Here is an 18,449-nt window from a genome sequence, read left to right as displayed (position 1 = left end):
AAATAAATGTGAGATAGAAAAGAAAGTGACTAATAGTAAATATTTTCCTTCTATTTTAAGCTGCAAAAAGTGGTATTATTATTACTTTGGATAAATCCTTCATATACCCTTCATGGATCAATGGCCTTTGCAAATGAGCAATGTGTTTTTCTTCCTTTTAGCATTTGCTGTCAGTTTTTTTAATTCTTATTTTTCTTTTCTTTCTTTGTGCCCTTTACATTTTCAATTATACTATTTTAATAATTGTTAAAATAAGGTATTAATATGATATAGACTCTTAACATTGTTTAATAATTTTATTGCCTACTTGTCATTTATCATACCTAAAGTCATTTTGTGAGTGAATATAATGTTTATATATATATATTTTTTACAGCTATGAAACCCTTTTCTTGTCTCATATTGCTGAAGATATAACTGATTCCTCTACATTTGCAGGTGATAGATCTTAAATGCTATCAGTATATCTTCCCTCATTCCTTCCCCTCCCTTTTTCTTTTCTATATCTTAATTTCCTAATTAATTTTTCCTTTGTGCTTATAATTTGCTTGTAGATGGTGTTCCAAAAGAAGGACTCCGAATCCAAGATATACTTGTTAGGATTGCAGTCCTGTTCTTGATAAGGGACAAGGTAAGTTTTAAATGAACTTTTTGTATTTTAATTGCTCATTATTAGTGTATTATATCTACCTACTCTCCCAGTCTTACTGCAATATAAGAGGGTTGGTAAAAGATTTAGAAAGGAATCCTTGGTAAAAAAATATTTCCAGTTTAGGGACAATTTACCACTCCAATGATTTGCAATTTGCAATTGCAAATTAACCCTTTGAGTGGTTAGTTGCTCCACACTCATATATTTTAACCAAGATTTGTTTTTGGTACCTGTTTTTTTAAATATGCTTGTCGTATCATCTCATGTGAAGCTTTTCATGAGTTCTATTACTATTGTTATAAAAAATTGTGATAACATCTAGATGCATGCCCAACTATTAAATGTTGCGAGTATAATCTCCTCTATTATTTTCCAACACCCTTGTTTAAAGTGTTTCGGTAATTATATATAATGAAATGGAAACTTTATGCTTCTATATTTATGATTCTATCGAGTTCAACTGACTATATACCAATATTTTTGTGGTATAAATGCACTTTAACCATCTTAATTATTACTAAAAAAATGACATCTAAGACAGATTGATTAGAATATTTTTCATCAAATTATTTTTAAAAAAATATATATTTTAAAACGATTCTTAGAAAAATTATTTCAAAAAATTTATTTTTTTAAAATGGTTTTTAAGAAAATCGTATTAGAATCTTTAAATTTGTTAACTTTTTTTGGTTTAAAAAAGACATTATAAAACGGTTCTCTAAAAAATCGTCTTAGAAAATCTATTTTTTAAGAAAATTTTTGAAAAAATAATCTTAAAATCCTCAACAATTTTAATTTTTTTTTTAAAAAAATTGATTCTAAGACGATTTTTTAAAGAACCTTCTTAAAATTATTACTTTTTTAATTTTTTTTAAAAATGTATTCTAACACAATTCTTAAACAAAATTGTCTGTATAATTATACTCTTCTAAGACATTATTGTATAAAGTTTTGATTTCAAAGACGATTCAAAATCATCTTAAAATATCTCTAAAAACCATCGTCAAATATACTTTTTCTAATAATGCTATCTAGTTAATACTATATTTTCACTATTCGTAAGTACCCATATTATTTAAGTATTTTAAAGTTCAATATAAATCGTATTAATTCTTTCATGATTGCCTTGCTAAAATCAATTTAGTGTTCAAAATTCTTAGAGTTCTTTGGAAGAAAAAAAAAAAGTCACCAATCTTAAGATTCCTATCATTTTTGCAAAAGTGGAGAAACAACATGAATGTTCTATTGAATTCCCATATCTTTTGTTGCCACAAGAATAAAATTTATGATTGCTGTAACAAAGTAGACCTTGCCACGTAATAGAAACTAGTAGAACATTGTGGATGAAAAGTTGAAAACCAATAATTAAACCCTTATGATGAAATGAACATAGAATAGAACAAGCCCGAAACTTCACGAACCCCCATACCCCACTTTCCTATAAATATACGTATTCAATTCCCCTTCAGCTCATCGTCAAAGAATCCGAAGCACAAACACAACAATCGAGCTTGCAACTTCACCCAAGTCTCAAACAACCTTTTAAACCTCATCAAACATGTCTCTGATTCCATCATTGCTAAGCAACAGAAACATCATGGACCCCTTCTCCACCAACATCTGGGCACCCTCTGACTCCGACAGCGAGGTTTCCGCCTTCGTGAACGCACGTGTGGACTGGAAGGAAACCCCGGAGTCGCATGTGTTCAAGGCGGACTTGCCGGGGCTGAAGAAGGAGGAGGTGAAGGTGGAGGTGGAGGAAGGGCGCGTGTTGAACATCAGCGGAGAGAGGAGCGTCGAGAAAGAGGACAAGAATGAGAAGTGGCACCGCGTCGAAAGGGGTCGTGGAAAGTTCCAGAGGAAGTTCTGGTTGCCTGAGGATGCCAAAGTTGATGAAGTGAAGGCCTCTATGGAGAATGGAGTGCTCACTGTTATTGTTCCTAAGGTGCCGGACAAGAAGCCTGAGGTAAAGACCATTGAGATCAGTGGTTGAATAACTTCAATTGAGACCATTGAGATCATATGATACTTGAACCTCTTGAATAGGAGTTAATTGTTAGAAAGAATGGCAAAATAAAATTCAATAATCGATGTATAAAAATCGTATTCGTTTTCTTAAGTGTTAATGTTGTGGTGGTTGTAAATCTTGTATTAATTTTTACTTGTGAGGTAATTCACTAGTTTCTTGTAATAAAACATAAAGGGAGAAATTACTGTTTTACGTGCTGTCTACCTACTATAAATTCTCTTATTATATGGGGATTTTCCCGTGGACTTCCATGAAAAATTCACATAAATTTTATGCGGATTAAAATTTGTAAGTAAAGTTATCGTCAATGATATATTTCATGTAATTTTAAAATTTACAGAAATTTTATGCGGAATTTTTCTCATAAGAAACTTTCCTATGAATTTTTTTAGCAAGAAAGTTTTTTCACGGATTCAAAATTTGCAGGAAATTCCCCATGTAATTGTCATGTGAATTTTAAATCTGCAAAAAATTCCACTACTAAAAAACTCCACAGCTAAATTTCTTGCAAATTATAAAAAGTAATTAATTTATTATTTAATAAACATTTTTAATATATTATTGATGCACTCTAGATTTTTTAATATTAGTTTTTTTAATTATGAAATATTAGGAAATTATTTCCATTATAGACCTTGTATATATATACTTCTAATAATATATTATATTACTGCACGTTTGTAAATGGATAAATAAGTATGAATTAAATGCTCTGTAACCACTCGTTAATGAACTTCAGTTGTTGAAACAAACCTGTACTCCCGAAGCAGAGAATAGCAAAAGTGTTTTGTGTGTTACACAGTGTTTTCTACCTATTAAAAAAGCCTACGAAGTTAGGAACAATTTTTTACATCAATCTAAGTGAACTGAATACGTTGTACCCGTGGACGACATTTAACACAACTACTTAACAGCGCTTACGTGGCTTTTTTATTCAATTTTTCTTTCATATATTTTTTTTAAATAAAAAACCTTAACACAACAAAATAAAGGACAAAAATAAAAAATACTTAATAGCACTTACGTGGCTTTTTTATTCAATTTTTCTTTCATATATTTTTTTAAATAAAAAACCTTAACACAACAAAAAAAAGGACAAAAATAAAAAAGAACTTGCAAAGCCAGAAGTCGGTATGTGATTCTAATACTCATGCTATTCTTTTATAATTCTATTAATTTGTAGAAAGATCATTGTTTCTTGCTGTCATTTATAAAGTTATTATGAAGTTACATTCAACTGTGTCACTACATATTTTGTTTGCTCTCTAATGTTTCTTTTTACCTTGGTACATTCTTATGAAATTTGTTTCTTTCTGTTTTTCTCTCAACAATGTAAAAATTCACTACCATTAAACTCTTAAATAAAAAAATTAAACTTGAATATCTTACTTTTTTTTTACTAGTCAAATTTAAACCTTAGGTGGTGACGCTCAAATGTTTATGCAAATCACCTAAATCCAAATATATGTTATTCACTACATGCACTTACAAAAGTAGCCTCACCTCAGTGAATGAAGTAATCGAGCGCCATCTTGGCAAGTAATCCAACAGCTCAACAATAAGCCAGTTAAGCCCTGAAAACCAGTTAAGATCCCCCACTACAAAAAAAAAATGCATTTTTCTGAGCCAAAATCCGGAAACGTTAAAAATCCGTCTCTAACGGTCAATTTTCAAAAGGACAAAAATAAAAAAGAATCTCTTAGCCCAAGGCATTAAACTCCATTGATGAGGAAGATCTATGGCCTACAAGCTCCACATGGAACTACATGATGTGGTATCAAGAGCATCTTCATCTAGATGATGTTCTTTTACTTCCTCTATCTTTTTGTTCGGTCAATTCACTTTAATTTCTTGTTCTTCATCTTATTTCTCATGTATATCCTCCATTGTCTTATGGTGTGGTGTTGTTTAGAGTAGATTCAAAAAAATAAACTGATTAAATATTAAATTTACACTTGTTCTTGCATTTCTATGGTTCAAATTTTATAGATCTACTCTTGAATCATGTTTTTGTATTGATTTTATGTTCTATCATTTTTCAGTCATAATCTTCTTGTGCTAAACCCTAAGATCTAAATTTTCTTCCAAAATATTGATTAGAAAAAAAACACAAAAATCTAAGTGTAAATCACTTAATCCATGTTGTCATAGAGTCATGTTTAGTCATAATAATTGTCACATTATGTTCTAAGTTTGTGTTAAATTTTTATTTTGTTCATTGAATTCTAGATACATTTGTTCATGTATTCTTGTCATTCTTAGCCTATCTTTTGAATTTTGAGTTTAATTCATGCATGTTATTTAGTTCATAACATGTTCTAAATCAATTCCTAGAAGTAGTCTTGTTGTTGAACTTTTTTTTTTTGTTTTTCTAAGTTTCCTACACGATGCCTATGATGAAGTGGAGTTGTGGTGCTGAGTTGTGGCTGAATTTGTGAATCAAAATAAGTCTTAAGCTCTCTTGAATTGTGTTATTCAAGATAATTGAGCATAAGCAAACACAAATTGTAACTATCCAAGCCTTAAGCAACATAAACACTACTCTTAATTTCTAGGTTGAAATCGTTGGTGCTAGCAGCTTGAACATACGAACTTGTATAAATTACTGAGAATTGGTCACTATGAATTCTAAGCTGAAAATTTTACTGAATTTTCTAGACATCTGGAAAAAAAATTATAAAAAAAGAACTTAGAAATTTGGATAAAAGGAAAAAATAATAAAAATCACACAAGTTGGTAGAAAAATCAGTGTCCACGAAAAGAAAGTGAAAGGGAAGTGTGCTTGTTGTTTTGGCTTGAAATTTGTTCTATAATTGGTGCCTATTTTATGCCAATCTTAGTTCTGAAATTTCAATTAAAAATTAGTGTGAAAACAAGTGCCAAAACTAGAGGTTTCTTGAGTCTTATTTATTTAGTTTTTTTTTTACTTTACTCTAGAGCCATTCTAGGTTTCTCTGAGTCCTAGCTTGCTTTTGTGTATTTTTTATTGCTTTATTTGTTGAATAATCCTTGAAAATTTGTCTTGTTAAAAATATATTGGTTTAGCTTTCATTTCATTTTTTTTTGTCTTTGGTTATTGCTTATCTCTTTGTTTCCTTGTTTGTGAGTTGTCAAATAAGGAATTGCAAAGGAGGATTGGTGCCATCCCTTTAAGAATTTGAGTCAAGAAGCAAGGGGCCAACCACCTTAAGAACTATTGGACTAAAAAACACTCCAAATTGAGTGAATCACCAAAAAGAGAACAACCACCAAAATTTAGGACCTTTTTTGTAATTTCTTTTAATTGAGAATTTACTTACCTTCATTGCTTTCAAATTTTGTAACAAAAAGGTCTTTCATTGGAAGTAAGTTGGGAGCCTCCAATAGGTCACCCTACCTCCATTTGTGTGTAATAATTATAGGCAACTTTTCTTTAGGATAGTGAGTGTTTTGTTGGGAACCTTAAATGAGGTCATCCAAACACTCTTAGGATCCGCCTAGTTTACATTTCTTTCACTTTAATTTCTGGCTTACTTTCATAGCTTATTTTCTTTACTAGCCACACCTACTTTATCTTGTTATTGCATAATACTTTCTTCTTTCTTTTCACACTTATCTTGAGTTCTTTTGGAACCTTAGCTTTTACCCTTTTGCAAACTCCCAACAAGAAAGAACTACAACTTAGGAACTGGTCGACAACCGACAAGTGTACCAGATCGCTCAAGTAGTATAAAATGGTAAGTGAATACCGAGTATCGAACTCTGTGGTTCAGAAAATAAGCGTCTTGTGATAAAAGTTTGGTGTGTGGTATGGACAAGTATGTAAACTAACTATTCAAAAGCAAGTAAAGGTGAGTAGTGGTGTGTGAAGACAGATAGACAACTTGTTGGTCTTCCTACTGGGTGGACTGATGTTACTAAGGATGTTCTCTACCTAACAATGTTCCTGTGTTCTATGTTGTCTCCTAGATTACTAAACCCTGATGTCTCGCGCATGTTTAGCCTAATCCTAATCAAGCATCGTCCTCAGATGTCTCTTATTGGACTAAACTTAACCAAAACCGCATCAAGACATAACATACCAAAAACTAAGTTATCATACCCCGATGTCTCGTGAAAATACGATAAGCTAGCCCCGTCCTATCAGGTTCTAAGGATCAAACCATTTCCCAATGTTGAGTGACCCTAACTAAGCATGCAGTTGCGTGATCAAGGCAAAGGCACACTAGGGTTAAGTACTAATAGCACAATGAACACATAAAACATCATTAGATAAATATGAAAGTATTTACATCAAGTACCCCATAGGAAGAACCAACTGAGGATTTAGTTCTTTATAGCAGGGAAGCTTCTTTTACAACAATGAAAAGAGAAAATGAAAGACTGAAGAAGTACAAGTAGTGGGGGTGTCTCCTCCACCTCTAGAAACCTCACAATCACTCAAAATCTCTTCCAAAGCTCCGCAAGATGGCTTCCTCGTCAAGCTCTGCTATCTCTCAGTCTCTCCATAGCCAAAACTAAAAACTAAAAAAGAACCCTAAAAAACTAACTACTCACACCTTCCAAATTCGAGATTTCAGCTTAAATTGGCAATCTTGTCGGTGGCCGCGCGCCTAGCGCGAGATGGCTCGCTTAGCGCGCATAAGTGGCTTTTGGCTTAGCGCCAGTCTTCTCGCTCAGCTTGGAGGATGCAGGCGGTGTGCTTAGTGAGTTGACACTCGCTCAACGCTTCTGTACAGCTCATCCTTCTTCCAGAGTCTTCTATGCGCTCATCCAGCCGATGTTGCGCTTAGTGGATTGCTCGCTCAGTGTGTGAAACGGCTTAGCGAATCAATAAATTTTGCACTTCACCAATCTTGCCCATTTTACCTAAAATTGAAATGGAATGATCATTAATTGCACAAAATTGGGATACTGAGTATTGATTACCTATATTAACAAAAAGTTATTACAATACTACAAAAAAGAACTATAAATGGGAGGAGTTGTATACAATTTACAACAGTTTTTTACACAAAAGTTAGTCGTATTAATTGACTAACAGGAACCAGCATGAGTCATCATTCATCTAGTGTTAATGGCAAGGGTATTAGTCATAAGGACCCTCTAAGAGGTGTCCCATATGAATTATTCCTACCAAAAAGCATGACAAACCTAAGGTGTCCCATATAAGTACCTAAGTTTGCATTGAAACTAAAAATAAGAACAAACCTACCTAATGGGTTGCAGCACTCAAAACATTCATCATACCATGAAGATGTTAGGTGTACGAGTGATTTTACAAAAGAGGATTGCAGCACTCAAAACATTCATCATACCACCTATTTTAGGGACTTGGTGCCTAATAATACCTATTTTGGGCACCAACAAAGCACAAAGATTTAAGCTCTTGCGAACCAAACCCTCATCCAACAACTTCTTTACTTGAGGAATAAACTTAAGCCCAAGAGGTGTGGCAATGCTAGCAAGTGTCTTTTTACAAAAGAGAAAATGTGGAGGTTGTCTAAGAGGGAAAGTTTCTTTAATGTTTGTCTTTATTGTAAAATGAGTTTCCTTCTTAGCTAAATTCTTGGAGGAGACACTTACCTCCTTACACTTCTCTTTAACCACTAATGGTTGTCCTTCTTCTTGGGGGTAGATTTCTTCACTAGATTCTTCCCCTTTTGCTTCTTCACTTTCACTAGAGGAAGGTGAAGTAGTAGCCTCATCTTGGCTAATATAAATGTCTTGACCCCTCATAATCATGGTTTTTGTGGTAGGGCATTGAGAAGTAATGTGTCCTCTTCCAAGACATTTAAAGCACTTTATAGAGCTAGTTTTCTCTTGCATACTAGTCTTAGGGGCTTGCTTTTCTATTGTTTTCCCCTTATCATCTTTGGGCTTAGAAGGTGTCACCCCTAAGATGCCTTGACCTTGGTCTTTCTTTGGATAAGAGTGAGAGCCATAAGATTTTGAAGTAGACTTCTTTTTAAGTTGTTGCTCTACCCTTATTTCCCAATCTAAGTTAGCCTCTACATTATCCTTCCCATGGAAGTATGAGAGGTTAATGTTAGCCTCTTGAGGCTTTCTTTCCTTTTCTCTTCTATGGGAGTGAGGTTTAAGATGTGACCTATGCCTTCCTTCGTAATAGTCACTAAGTTCTTCACTTAGGCTCTTGCAAGAGTTATGACTACTATAGGAGGCATGTTTTTCTCTTTTCATTTCTTTCATTATTTTTCTTCTTTCTTCCTCTCTTATTTTCTTTTTCATCTTGACTTATCTCTTCCACTCTATTTTTCCATTTTTCTTTTCTCTCTTGTTTTTCTTTCCATAACTTGAGGGAACTCAACTCATCTAAGATTCTAGATAAAGGGTCTTTATGACTAGTACCCTCGCCATTAACACTAGATGAATGATGACTCATGTTGGTTCCTAAGTTGTGGTTCTTTCTTGTTGGAGGTTTGAAAACAAAAGGTAAAAGAAACTATGGTTGAAACTAGCCAAAATAAACACTAAAAGAGGTGTAAAAGATAAGGTAAAAAACTAATTGGTAAAAGGAAAGCTATCTAGGTGGTTTGACAATGGAAGGTAAAGGAAATAAGCTATGAAAGTAAGCAAGAAAAGTAAACTAGGTGAATCCTAAGAGTGCTTGGATGACCACATCAAGGTTCCCAACAAAACACTCACTATCCTAAGGAAATATTGCCTAAAATTATTACACACAAATGGAAGTTTGGTAACCTATTGGAGGCTCCCAACACACTTCCAATGAAAGGCCTTTTTGTTACCAAACTTGAAATCAATAAAGGTAAGTAAATTGAAAATTAAAAAATTACAAAATGTGCTCAATTTTGGTGGTTGTTATATCTTTGGTGATTCACTCAATTTGGAGTGTTTCTTAGTCCAATAGCTCTTAAGGTGGTTGGCCCCTTGCTTCTTGACTCAAATTCTTCAAGGGATGGCACCAATCCTCCTTTCCAATTCCCTATATGGCAACTCACAAACAAGGAAACAAAGAGACAAACAATAACCAAAGACAAAAAAAATGAAATGGAAGCTAAACCAATGGAGTTTTAACAAGACAATTTTTCAAGGATTATTCAACAATTAAAGCAATGAAAAGGACATAGAAGCAAACTAGGACTCAAAAAGAAACTTAGAATGGCTCTAGAGTAGATTAAAAAAAACTAAAAAAAAAGACTCAACAAACCTCTAGCTTTGGCACTTGTCTTCACACTAATTTTCAATTGAAATTTCCAATTATAGAATAAATTTTGAGCCAAAACAACAAGAACACTTCCCTTTCACCTTTTTTTTTCTAGATACTGATTTTCCTGCCAACTTGTGTGATTTTTTTTGTATTTTTTCCTTTTATCCAAATCAATTGGTTCTTTTTTATAAATTTTTTCCAGATGTCTATAAAATTCAGTAAAAATATCAGCTCAAAATTCAAAGTAACCAATTCTCAGTAATTTTTAGAAGTTTGTATGTCCAAGCTGCCAGCACCAGCGATTTTTTTTTGAGCATGGTATATTGATTGCCTTGGGCTTACTTTCAACCTTCCTATGTATGTTGAACTCACTAGGATTGTTTACCACAGTTTTAGGAGTTCAATATTCACTTAGGATCAACATTTCAGCCAGGAATTCAATCACCAAAACTCAAATTCACAATAGACACAATCATAAGGAAGCCTAAAAGTTCAAGAAAAGGTTCACAATCAAAGACTCTCTAAGAATTTTGCATGAACATGTTAAGGACTAATTAACATGAAAGATTTGAATCAAATCAAATAATAGGATAAAAGAATTTCATACACTCATGAACAAATGAGTTAGACAAAGAAACAAGAAAATAAAATTCAGCACAACATAAGAAATCTTATGTGACAAGTTTCATGACTAGACATGACTTCTATGACAAAACTACAATAGGTGAACAAGTCACTCTAGATTTTTGAGGTTTTATTCTACTTTATTTTGTAAGAATTTTATGGTTTAGGGTTCAGCCACAAAAAATAGCAAGACAAAACTCAAAGGAACCTAAACTCAACACAACTAATGGTTCAAGAACATGAACAAGAAATTTGAACCATAGAAAATGAAATCTAGCTTCTATAGCAAGATCAATAAGTGGAAATTCTAAAGAATCATGTTAAAAACATTTAGCACAAGACATATGAGGAGATACATGGAGAAAAATGAAGAAACAACAATGGAGGAGAAGGTAAAACTGAAAATCAATGGAGGTTTAAGGAGCACCTACTTGAAGCTCTTATGCTCTGATTACCACTTGATGTAAGCTTGCTTGTGGGTCTTCTATGGAGGCTGGATCTTTGAGCTTCAATGAGGTCCTTTAATGGTGATTTTCCACCATGTAGATGCAGCGGAAGACAAAGGAGAAGAGGTGAGAGGAGGCGCCATCCACTAGGGAATAAGCCATGGAAGAAGGAGCTTCACCACCAAGATGAGTCTTGGATAAGAAGCTTGGAGAGGATGCTTCAATGGAGGAAAAGAAAGAGGGAGAGAAAGAGAGAGGGGGGAGCACGAAATTGAAGGAAGAAAAAAAGGGAGAGAAGTTGAACTTTGAGTTGTGTCTGAAATAAAGAACAAAATCCAAGGATATCAAAGAGAGACAAACAAAAACATTTACATATTTCTCAATGAACATCAAGGAATGAAAGGAATGGGTAACATCTAACATGAAGAGATCCAAAGAGTCAAGACATTAATGAAAATCATCTAAGCAACCCAATCATGGAAAAATAGTTAATCAGCTCAAGAATGAAAAATGATTAAGCCTCACAAGATATACACTCTATCTCTCAAGTGTCTAGACTATTGTTTACTCTCGAAGCACCCATGAAAATAAACACCACATAGACATCGCAAAATTCTAAAATTGACAAACAACTTGACAAACACATGCACATGAGGATCAAAAGGTCTTTAAAGGTTGTAATGGGGCCGAGGACAAGGTAGGGAAGAAAAATATGGAATAAGTAGCTAAATCCCAAAGGAATAGAGGAGCAATGGGGAATAAATGGAAATTAAGCACAAGTAGTAAACCCAAACCCTCTAATATCAACAAAATCAACCAAGGCTCCCAAATCAAGTCCTCATAACAAGACCTCATTTATTCAACTTCACTTCTTTTCTTCTTCTTCTTTTTTGTTTTTTTTTAATAATACGAATTTGCAGAATTTGCAGCAATTGAAATTTTTTTTTCATTTTTTTTATAGTATGAATTTGAATATTAAAGCAAGAACTAGGCAATATACAGATGCATCAAGCATGACAAAAAATTATATCTTCCAATGAAACATACCCCCCCACACTTATTCCTAACTTATTCCCAAAACAATTTCAAAGCTCCAAAATTTCTTAAGGGTAAGGTGATATCATGGTTTTTCACTTAAGGCTTGTAATGAGCTTCAAAACAAAGAAAGGGGAACATAGGCTCAAAGGGGCTATCAAAGGAATTAATTCAAGGTAAGTCCATTTGGCTAGAAGTTTATAAGAACAAAATTGCCTAAATCATTTCCAAATATGCATGTGAATTAGGAAGCATCAACAAGAATCAAGCCAAGGCTATTGTGCAAGCAATCAATGGGGCAAAACACACCAAAAGATTATGATGATGGATGGCTCAAATTCTCACAAAGGTAAACTTATCACTTTCAAATTGAGCTTTCAAAACTATCATGACATGTAGAGGAAAAACAAGGATTTCAAATCACAAAATGTCAAGAGACTTTTATTTTCAGAACAATTACCCATTTCTTGAACATATCCTATAATTCAAAGAAAAATATGCAAAGTTGTACATGCAAACAGAATTGACCTAAAATATTAAACTAGAAACCCCACAAAACTAACAAAACTAACAAATTTAACACAAACAAAACTAACAAAACTAGCAAAACCAAAACCAAAGAACACTCCCCCCCCCATACTTAAACAACACATTGTCCTCAATGTAGCACGATTAAAAGCAATTAAACCATCAAATAGAATCAGACAAATGTAATAAAAGTAAAGGAGGAGATAGGAAACGAAAAACTCCCTAAGTCATGGTGGAAAAGAAGTAAGCTGAAGTAAGGAGATCTTTTGAGCAAGGACAACCCCCAATGTGTAATTGGATGCATCGCACATTAGCTCAAATGGGGCTGTCCAATCAGGTGCCTGAATGATAGGGGTGGTAGTCAGTGCTCTTTTGAGGCAATGAAAGGCCTCTTTGCATTCATCATTAAAGTCAAACTCCACCTCCTTTTGCAACAAGTTGGATAGTGGAAGGGTTGCCTTGCTAAAATCTCTTATAAAGCGCATGTAGAATCCTGCATGACCAAGAAAAGATCGCACCTCTCACACGCAAGAGGGGTAAGGCAATTGTGAAATAACAAAATTTTTTGCAGGATCTACTTCAATGCCCTTATTGGAAATAATGTGGCCTAAAACTATACCTCGCTCAACCATAAAATGACATTTTTCAAAATTTAGAACAAGGTTAGTTTCCATGCATCTATTCAAAACCTTTTCTAGACTATCCAAACAAACATCAAAAGAGGATCCATATACAATGAAATCATCCATAAACACCTCTATGCAATTTTCTAAAAAATCACTAAAAATACTAATCATGCACCGCTGGAAGGTACCAGGGGCATTGCACAGGCCGAAAGGCATCCTCCTATAGGCAAAAGTGCCGAAGGGGCAGGTGAATGTGGTCTTTTCCTGATCCTCAGGAGCAATAGTGATTTGCATATAACCAGAAAAACCATCAAGGAAACAGTAGTGAGATTTACCTGCCAGGCGTTCAAGTATCTGGTCAATGAATGGCAGTGGAAAATGGTCCTTTTTGGTAACATGGTTCAGCCTCCTATAGTCGATGCAAACTCTCCAACTATTCTGCACCCGAGTAGGAATCAACTCCTCCTTCTCATTTTTTATCACGGTGAGGCCGGTTTTCTTCGGGACTACCTGGATGAGACTCACCCATTGGCTGTCGAACATAGGATAAATGATTCCAACTTGCAAAAGCTTGGTTACCTCCTTCTTCACTACATCAAGAATCACCGGGTTGAGTCTTCTTTGTGGCTGTCTTACTGGTTTAGCCCCATCCTCTAAATTTATTCGATGCATACATGTGGATGGGCTAATACCAGGAATGTCCGCCAAGGTCCAGCCTATAACCTTCTTATGCTTCTTGAGAACTGATAAAAACTTCTCTTCTTGCTCATCAGCAAGGGAGGCATATATAATTACTGGAAAACTTTTGCTATCATCCAAGTAAGCATATTTTAAATTGGATGGTAGAGGCTTCAATTCTGGTGTGGCCGGTTGGATAGTGGTAGAAAGAGATGGTTTCTCAGCCTATACCTCATAAAGAAAGTCAGAAGTATGTGTACCTCCTGAAACATGGTTAGTTGTATCTGACTTTATAAAATCAATCTCAAGAGGTAAAACATCAGACATGTAATCAATATCAAAATCAGATTCACTCTCAGCATCAAATTCAGACATATGATCAAGTACAAATACATATTCAATGCATGAAGAGTGACAGACATGCAGATTAGAATGAAGATCAGTCATGTATTCATCAACAATATGGTCAATTATTTCAACACGAAATACAAAAAGATCTTCAGATGGGTGTTTCATAGCATCAAGAATATTAAAATGAACAGTTATATCACCAAACTCCATAGATAGTGTGCCTGCATATACATCTATCATAATTCTAGCAGTTTTCATAAAAGGTCTGCCTAGAATAATGGGAACTGATCCTTTAGAAAATCCCTCCTCCATATTCAAAATATAAAAATCAACAGGGAAAATCAGTTCAGCAACTCTAACTAAGACATCCTCTATGAAACCAGTAGGATAGGCAACACTTCTATTAGCTAAATGAATTACCACATCAGTTGATTGCAAGGGACCAAGAGATAGAGAATTAAAAATAGACAGAGGCATCACACTAACAGAAGCTCCTAAATCTAGCATGGCATTGTCAAACTTATTGTTCCTTATAATACAAGGTATGTTGAATGTACCTGGATCTTTACATTTTTCAGGGATTTGAGGAACAAATTTACCAATCAATGCGGAGACAATTCTGCCCATACTAATTCTTTCACTTCCTTTAAGCTTTCGCTTATTAGTGCACAGCTCCTTCAAGAATTTAGCATATCTTGGAATTTGCTTTATTGCATCTAGCAGATGTATGTTTACCTCTACTTTTCTAAATGTTTCCAAGATCTCTTTCTCTGCCTCTTCCATTTTTTTGTTGGAAATTGCTCTTGAAGGGAATGGAAGAGGGATATGTTGCTTCTGTAAATCAGAATTACCAGTGGAAGATTCACCTGCATAGAAATTGTTAGGTAACTTACTCTTTAAATTTTTGTCATCATCTTTTTCTGGAGTAGAGTGAAGTTGGGCAGGTTCATTTGCGGATGAGGAAGATGTTGCTGGTTGAGGTCCTTGACACTGTTTTCCTGACCACAATGTAATGGCACTCACATTTTTTGGATTCTGGACAGATTGAGAAGGTAATCTGTCAGAATTTTGGGACAGTTGTTGATTTAACTGTACAGCCAATTGTCCCATCTGATTAGTTAAGCTCTGAATGGAGGCTCTGGTCTCTTGTTGAAATTGCATATTCTGGATGGTCATTTGCCTCACTAACTCTTCTAAGGAAGGTTGAGGAGGAGCCTCAGTTGCTTGTTGTCTTTGTTGTGACTGCAGCTGCTGTTGCTGCATTGGAGGAGGAACATATGGTTTGCTTGGACTAGCAGCATTATGAAAAAGAGGGACAGGCTATTGTTGTTGTGGAGGACTTGTCCATCTCAGATTTGGATGATTCCTCCAACCTGGATTGTATCTATTGCTTGAAAGGTCATAATTATTCTGCTATTGTTGGTTTTGCTGCTGAGGGAGTCTATTATAAATGTTTGCAGCATAAGCTTCAGGTTGCTCATTGACTCCAGATTGCTGCAAAGAAGGACAGAGATCTGTATGGTGATCTGCAGAAGAACATAGACCACATACTCTTGCAACAGGTGTAGATTTCTTATTCATGGCAAGCTGAGTTACTTGGTTGACCAAGGCATCAAGTTTTCCTTCAATCTTTTTATTTTCAGTAGATGAAGATGAATCTGTGGCCACCTCATGGACTCATCTAAGAACAATAGCATCATTTCTTGCACTGAATTGTTGGGAGTTAGAAGCCATCTTCTCAATCAAATTCCTAGCCTCAGTAGGAGTCATATCACCAAGAGCTCCACCACTGGCAGCATCAATCATACTCCTCTCCATGTTGCTAAGTCCCTCAAAGAAATATTGAAGAAGAAGTTGCTCAGAAATTTGGTGGTGAGGGCAGCTTGCACACAATTTCTTGAATCTTTCCCAGTACTCATACAAGCTTTCTCCACCAAGTTGCCTGATGCTTGAAATGTCTTTTCTGATGGCAGTGGTCCTAGATGCAGGGAAGAATTTCTCTAAGAACACCCTCTTAAGGTCATCCTAGCTGAAAATAGACCTGGGAGCAAGGTAGTATAGCCAATCTTTTGCCACTTCCTCCAGAGAATAAGGAAAAGCCTTTAGAAAGATATGATCTTCTAGGATATCAGGGGGCTTCATGGTGAAACAAACAATATGGAACTCCTTAAGATGCTTATAAGGATCTTCACCTGCAAGACCATGAAACTTGGGCATCAAATGTATTAGTCCAGTCTTGAGAACATATGGAACACCCTCATCAGGATATTGAATGCACAAGCTTTCACAAGTGAAATCAGGTGCAGCCATCTCTCTAAGAGTCCTCTCACGAGGTGGAGGTTGAGCCATGTTCTCAGTATAAAAATTAGTAGTGAAATGCTTAAAATCAGAATATTCAGAATCACTAGCAACTGAATACTCAGAATGCTCAAAATGCACAGAATGATCAGGATGCACACTATGCCTAACTAATCTATGAAAGGTTCTATCTATTTCAAGATCAAAGGGTTGTAAATTGCCTGGATTGCCCCTAGTCATGCACTATATGCAGCAAATAATGTGTTTCTCAACAAGCACCTAACAAGGGGGTAAAACTACAACTATACTCAAATGATATCAAAATGAGCTGAGATTTTGTGAGGAACACCCTAAAATCATGAAAAGATAGCACAAAAATTTTCAAACAAAAATTCAAAGTCTAACTATGAAAACTACCTAAGCAAAGTTTAGAAAAATAGGACAATAATACTTAAAAAATAAAAAAAAAAACTTAGTAAACGGCTGATTTTTGAAGTTTGGGAGTTCCCAACCAACTTCAGAAGTTTGCCATGGTATGGGAAATTTTTTTCTACCCCAAATGCATATATAATAATAGTTATTCTGATAGCCGGAGCAAAAGTTATGGTCGTTTGAAGTTTTGCTAAACACAAGTTCTCAATTTTTTTTGAATCTCTCAAATCCAGCCACACCAAGTGTTCTTGGTATTTTTCACACAAAATATGAATCAAAATAACCTACCACACAAAAATTCAGCTAAAAATAACAACCCTAACCATCAAAACAAAAATCGCCAATTAAATTGTAAACAATCATCGCTAATGTAATGCTGTGTGAACAGTAACACAAAATCAGTCTCTAATTTCGTCGATATGCACTATTCATGGCAAAACATAAAACTGAAACATGGGAAACGCTGAACAAGGGGTACTACTAAATTGCAAAACAGAACATCAAATAAAACAGAACAACGCACTAACACAACATACTAATACCACACTAACACGACACAAACACACTAAACGAAAGAAGTAAACGTAAAACAACTAAACATAAAACACGAATCACTAGCTATTATGAACCTTTGGATCACTGCTCCCCGGCAACAGCGCCAAATTTGATCGAGGCCGTACCCGAATCAAATAAACATTAAAATGTAGTAACTAGGAAGTGATCCTAGGTCATCTCCCAACGAGCAATGATAAACCAAATGTTCATAATAGATAGTAGGAAAATATTAACGAATTGGGGGGGGGGGTTGTTGTTTTTGTAAATTAAATAGCGAATAGATGTGAATTTGAAAATAGCAGAATTAAAACATGTTGCTTCCCCTTGATTCACAAGCAAGTCTCTTATCCTAGGTTACGAGAGTTTATCCTTTATCAGTTCAACCACTTAATCCAACCCTAAATTAAATTACTAAGCGAAATTTAACATAAGACATTCATTATGTGATTAAGCAACACATACACCAATTAATCATGAACGATCATTAAGCATGAACGTAAATTAAGCGCAGAGACAATTAATCAAGCACTAAGCATGCATGAATTAATGGCAACAAATTCTAAGTAATTAGTGAAAAGGAAAAACTGAACAGAATTTAATAATAATAATAGAACCTCAAAGAGAACTGTAAGTGTAATTGCTGTTACACTTAACTTAAATAGTTTTCGACCAACTCTCTTAGCGAGTCAGCGCGCTAAGCGAGTGAGAGAGACGTTTGGGTTTCTCAAATTTCTCGCTTAGCGGGCCGACATGTTGAGCCCAGTTTTAAAATTCAATTTTTTTTATACTGGGCTTAGCGCAAATCATTGCGCTTAGCAAGTTATGCAGATGTTAATTCCTGCAACTCTCGCTAAGCTGGGCTCAGGGCTGGCTTAGAGAATTTAATGCATCATGTATACAGAGGGGTGCATGTGCTTAGCGAGTGGTTGCTCGCTTAGCACTATTCAGGCCGCATGGAATTGGGCTCAGTGTGAATGGGCCGCGCTTAGCTCAACTAAACCAATGAAAGGCCGAATTGAATAGGGCT

The 18,449-nt window shown here is 34.9% G+C and overlaps 1 protein-coding gene and 1 non-coding gene across 2 annotated transcripts; both read left to right on the top strand.

Moving 5' to 3' along the window:
- The first annotated feature begins 562 nt into the window (after positions 1–562).
- Positions 563–2,873, top strand: LOC114415235 (class I heat shock protein-like). The gene is made up of 2 exons (XM_028379834.1): positions 563–631; positions 2,122–2,873. Exon 2 carries the CDS (start codon positions 2,211–2,213, stop codon positions 2,643–2,645), a length of 435 nt encoding a protein of 144 aa, XP_028235635.1. The 5' UTR covers positions 563–631; positions 2,122–2,210; the 3' UTR covers positions 2,646–2,873.
- Positions 2,874–16,001: 13,128 nt separating this feature from the next.
- Positions 16,002–16,108, top strand: LOC114368490. Its single transcript, XR_003657349.1, has one exon. It is a non-coding gene; the product is annotated as a small nucleolar RNA R71 (small nucleolar RNA).
- Positions 16,109–18,449: the final 2,341 nt, after the last annotated feature.

The sequence above is a fragment of the Glycine soja genome, chromosome 1 (assembly GCF_004193775.1).
Source record: "Glycine soja cultivar W05 chromosome 1, ASM419377v2, whole genome shotgun sequence".
NCBI classification, from domain to species: Eukaryota; Viridiplantae; Streptophyta; class Magnoliopsida; order Fabales; family Fabaceae; genus Glycine; species Glycine soja.
The sequence above is the reverse complement of the archived record's forward strand: the minus strand, read 5'-3'. Positions and strand labels throughout refer to the sequence as shown.

Coding starts and splice junctions, on each gene's coding strand:
- LOC114415235 (XM_028379834.1), top strand. CDS start 2,211: ATGTCTCTGATTCCATCATTGCTAAGCAACAGAAACATCATGGACCCC.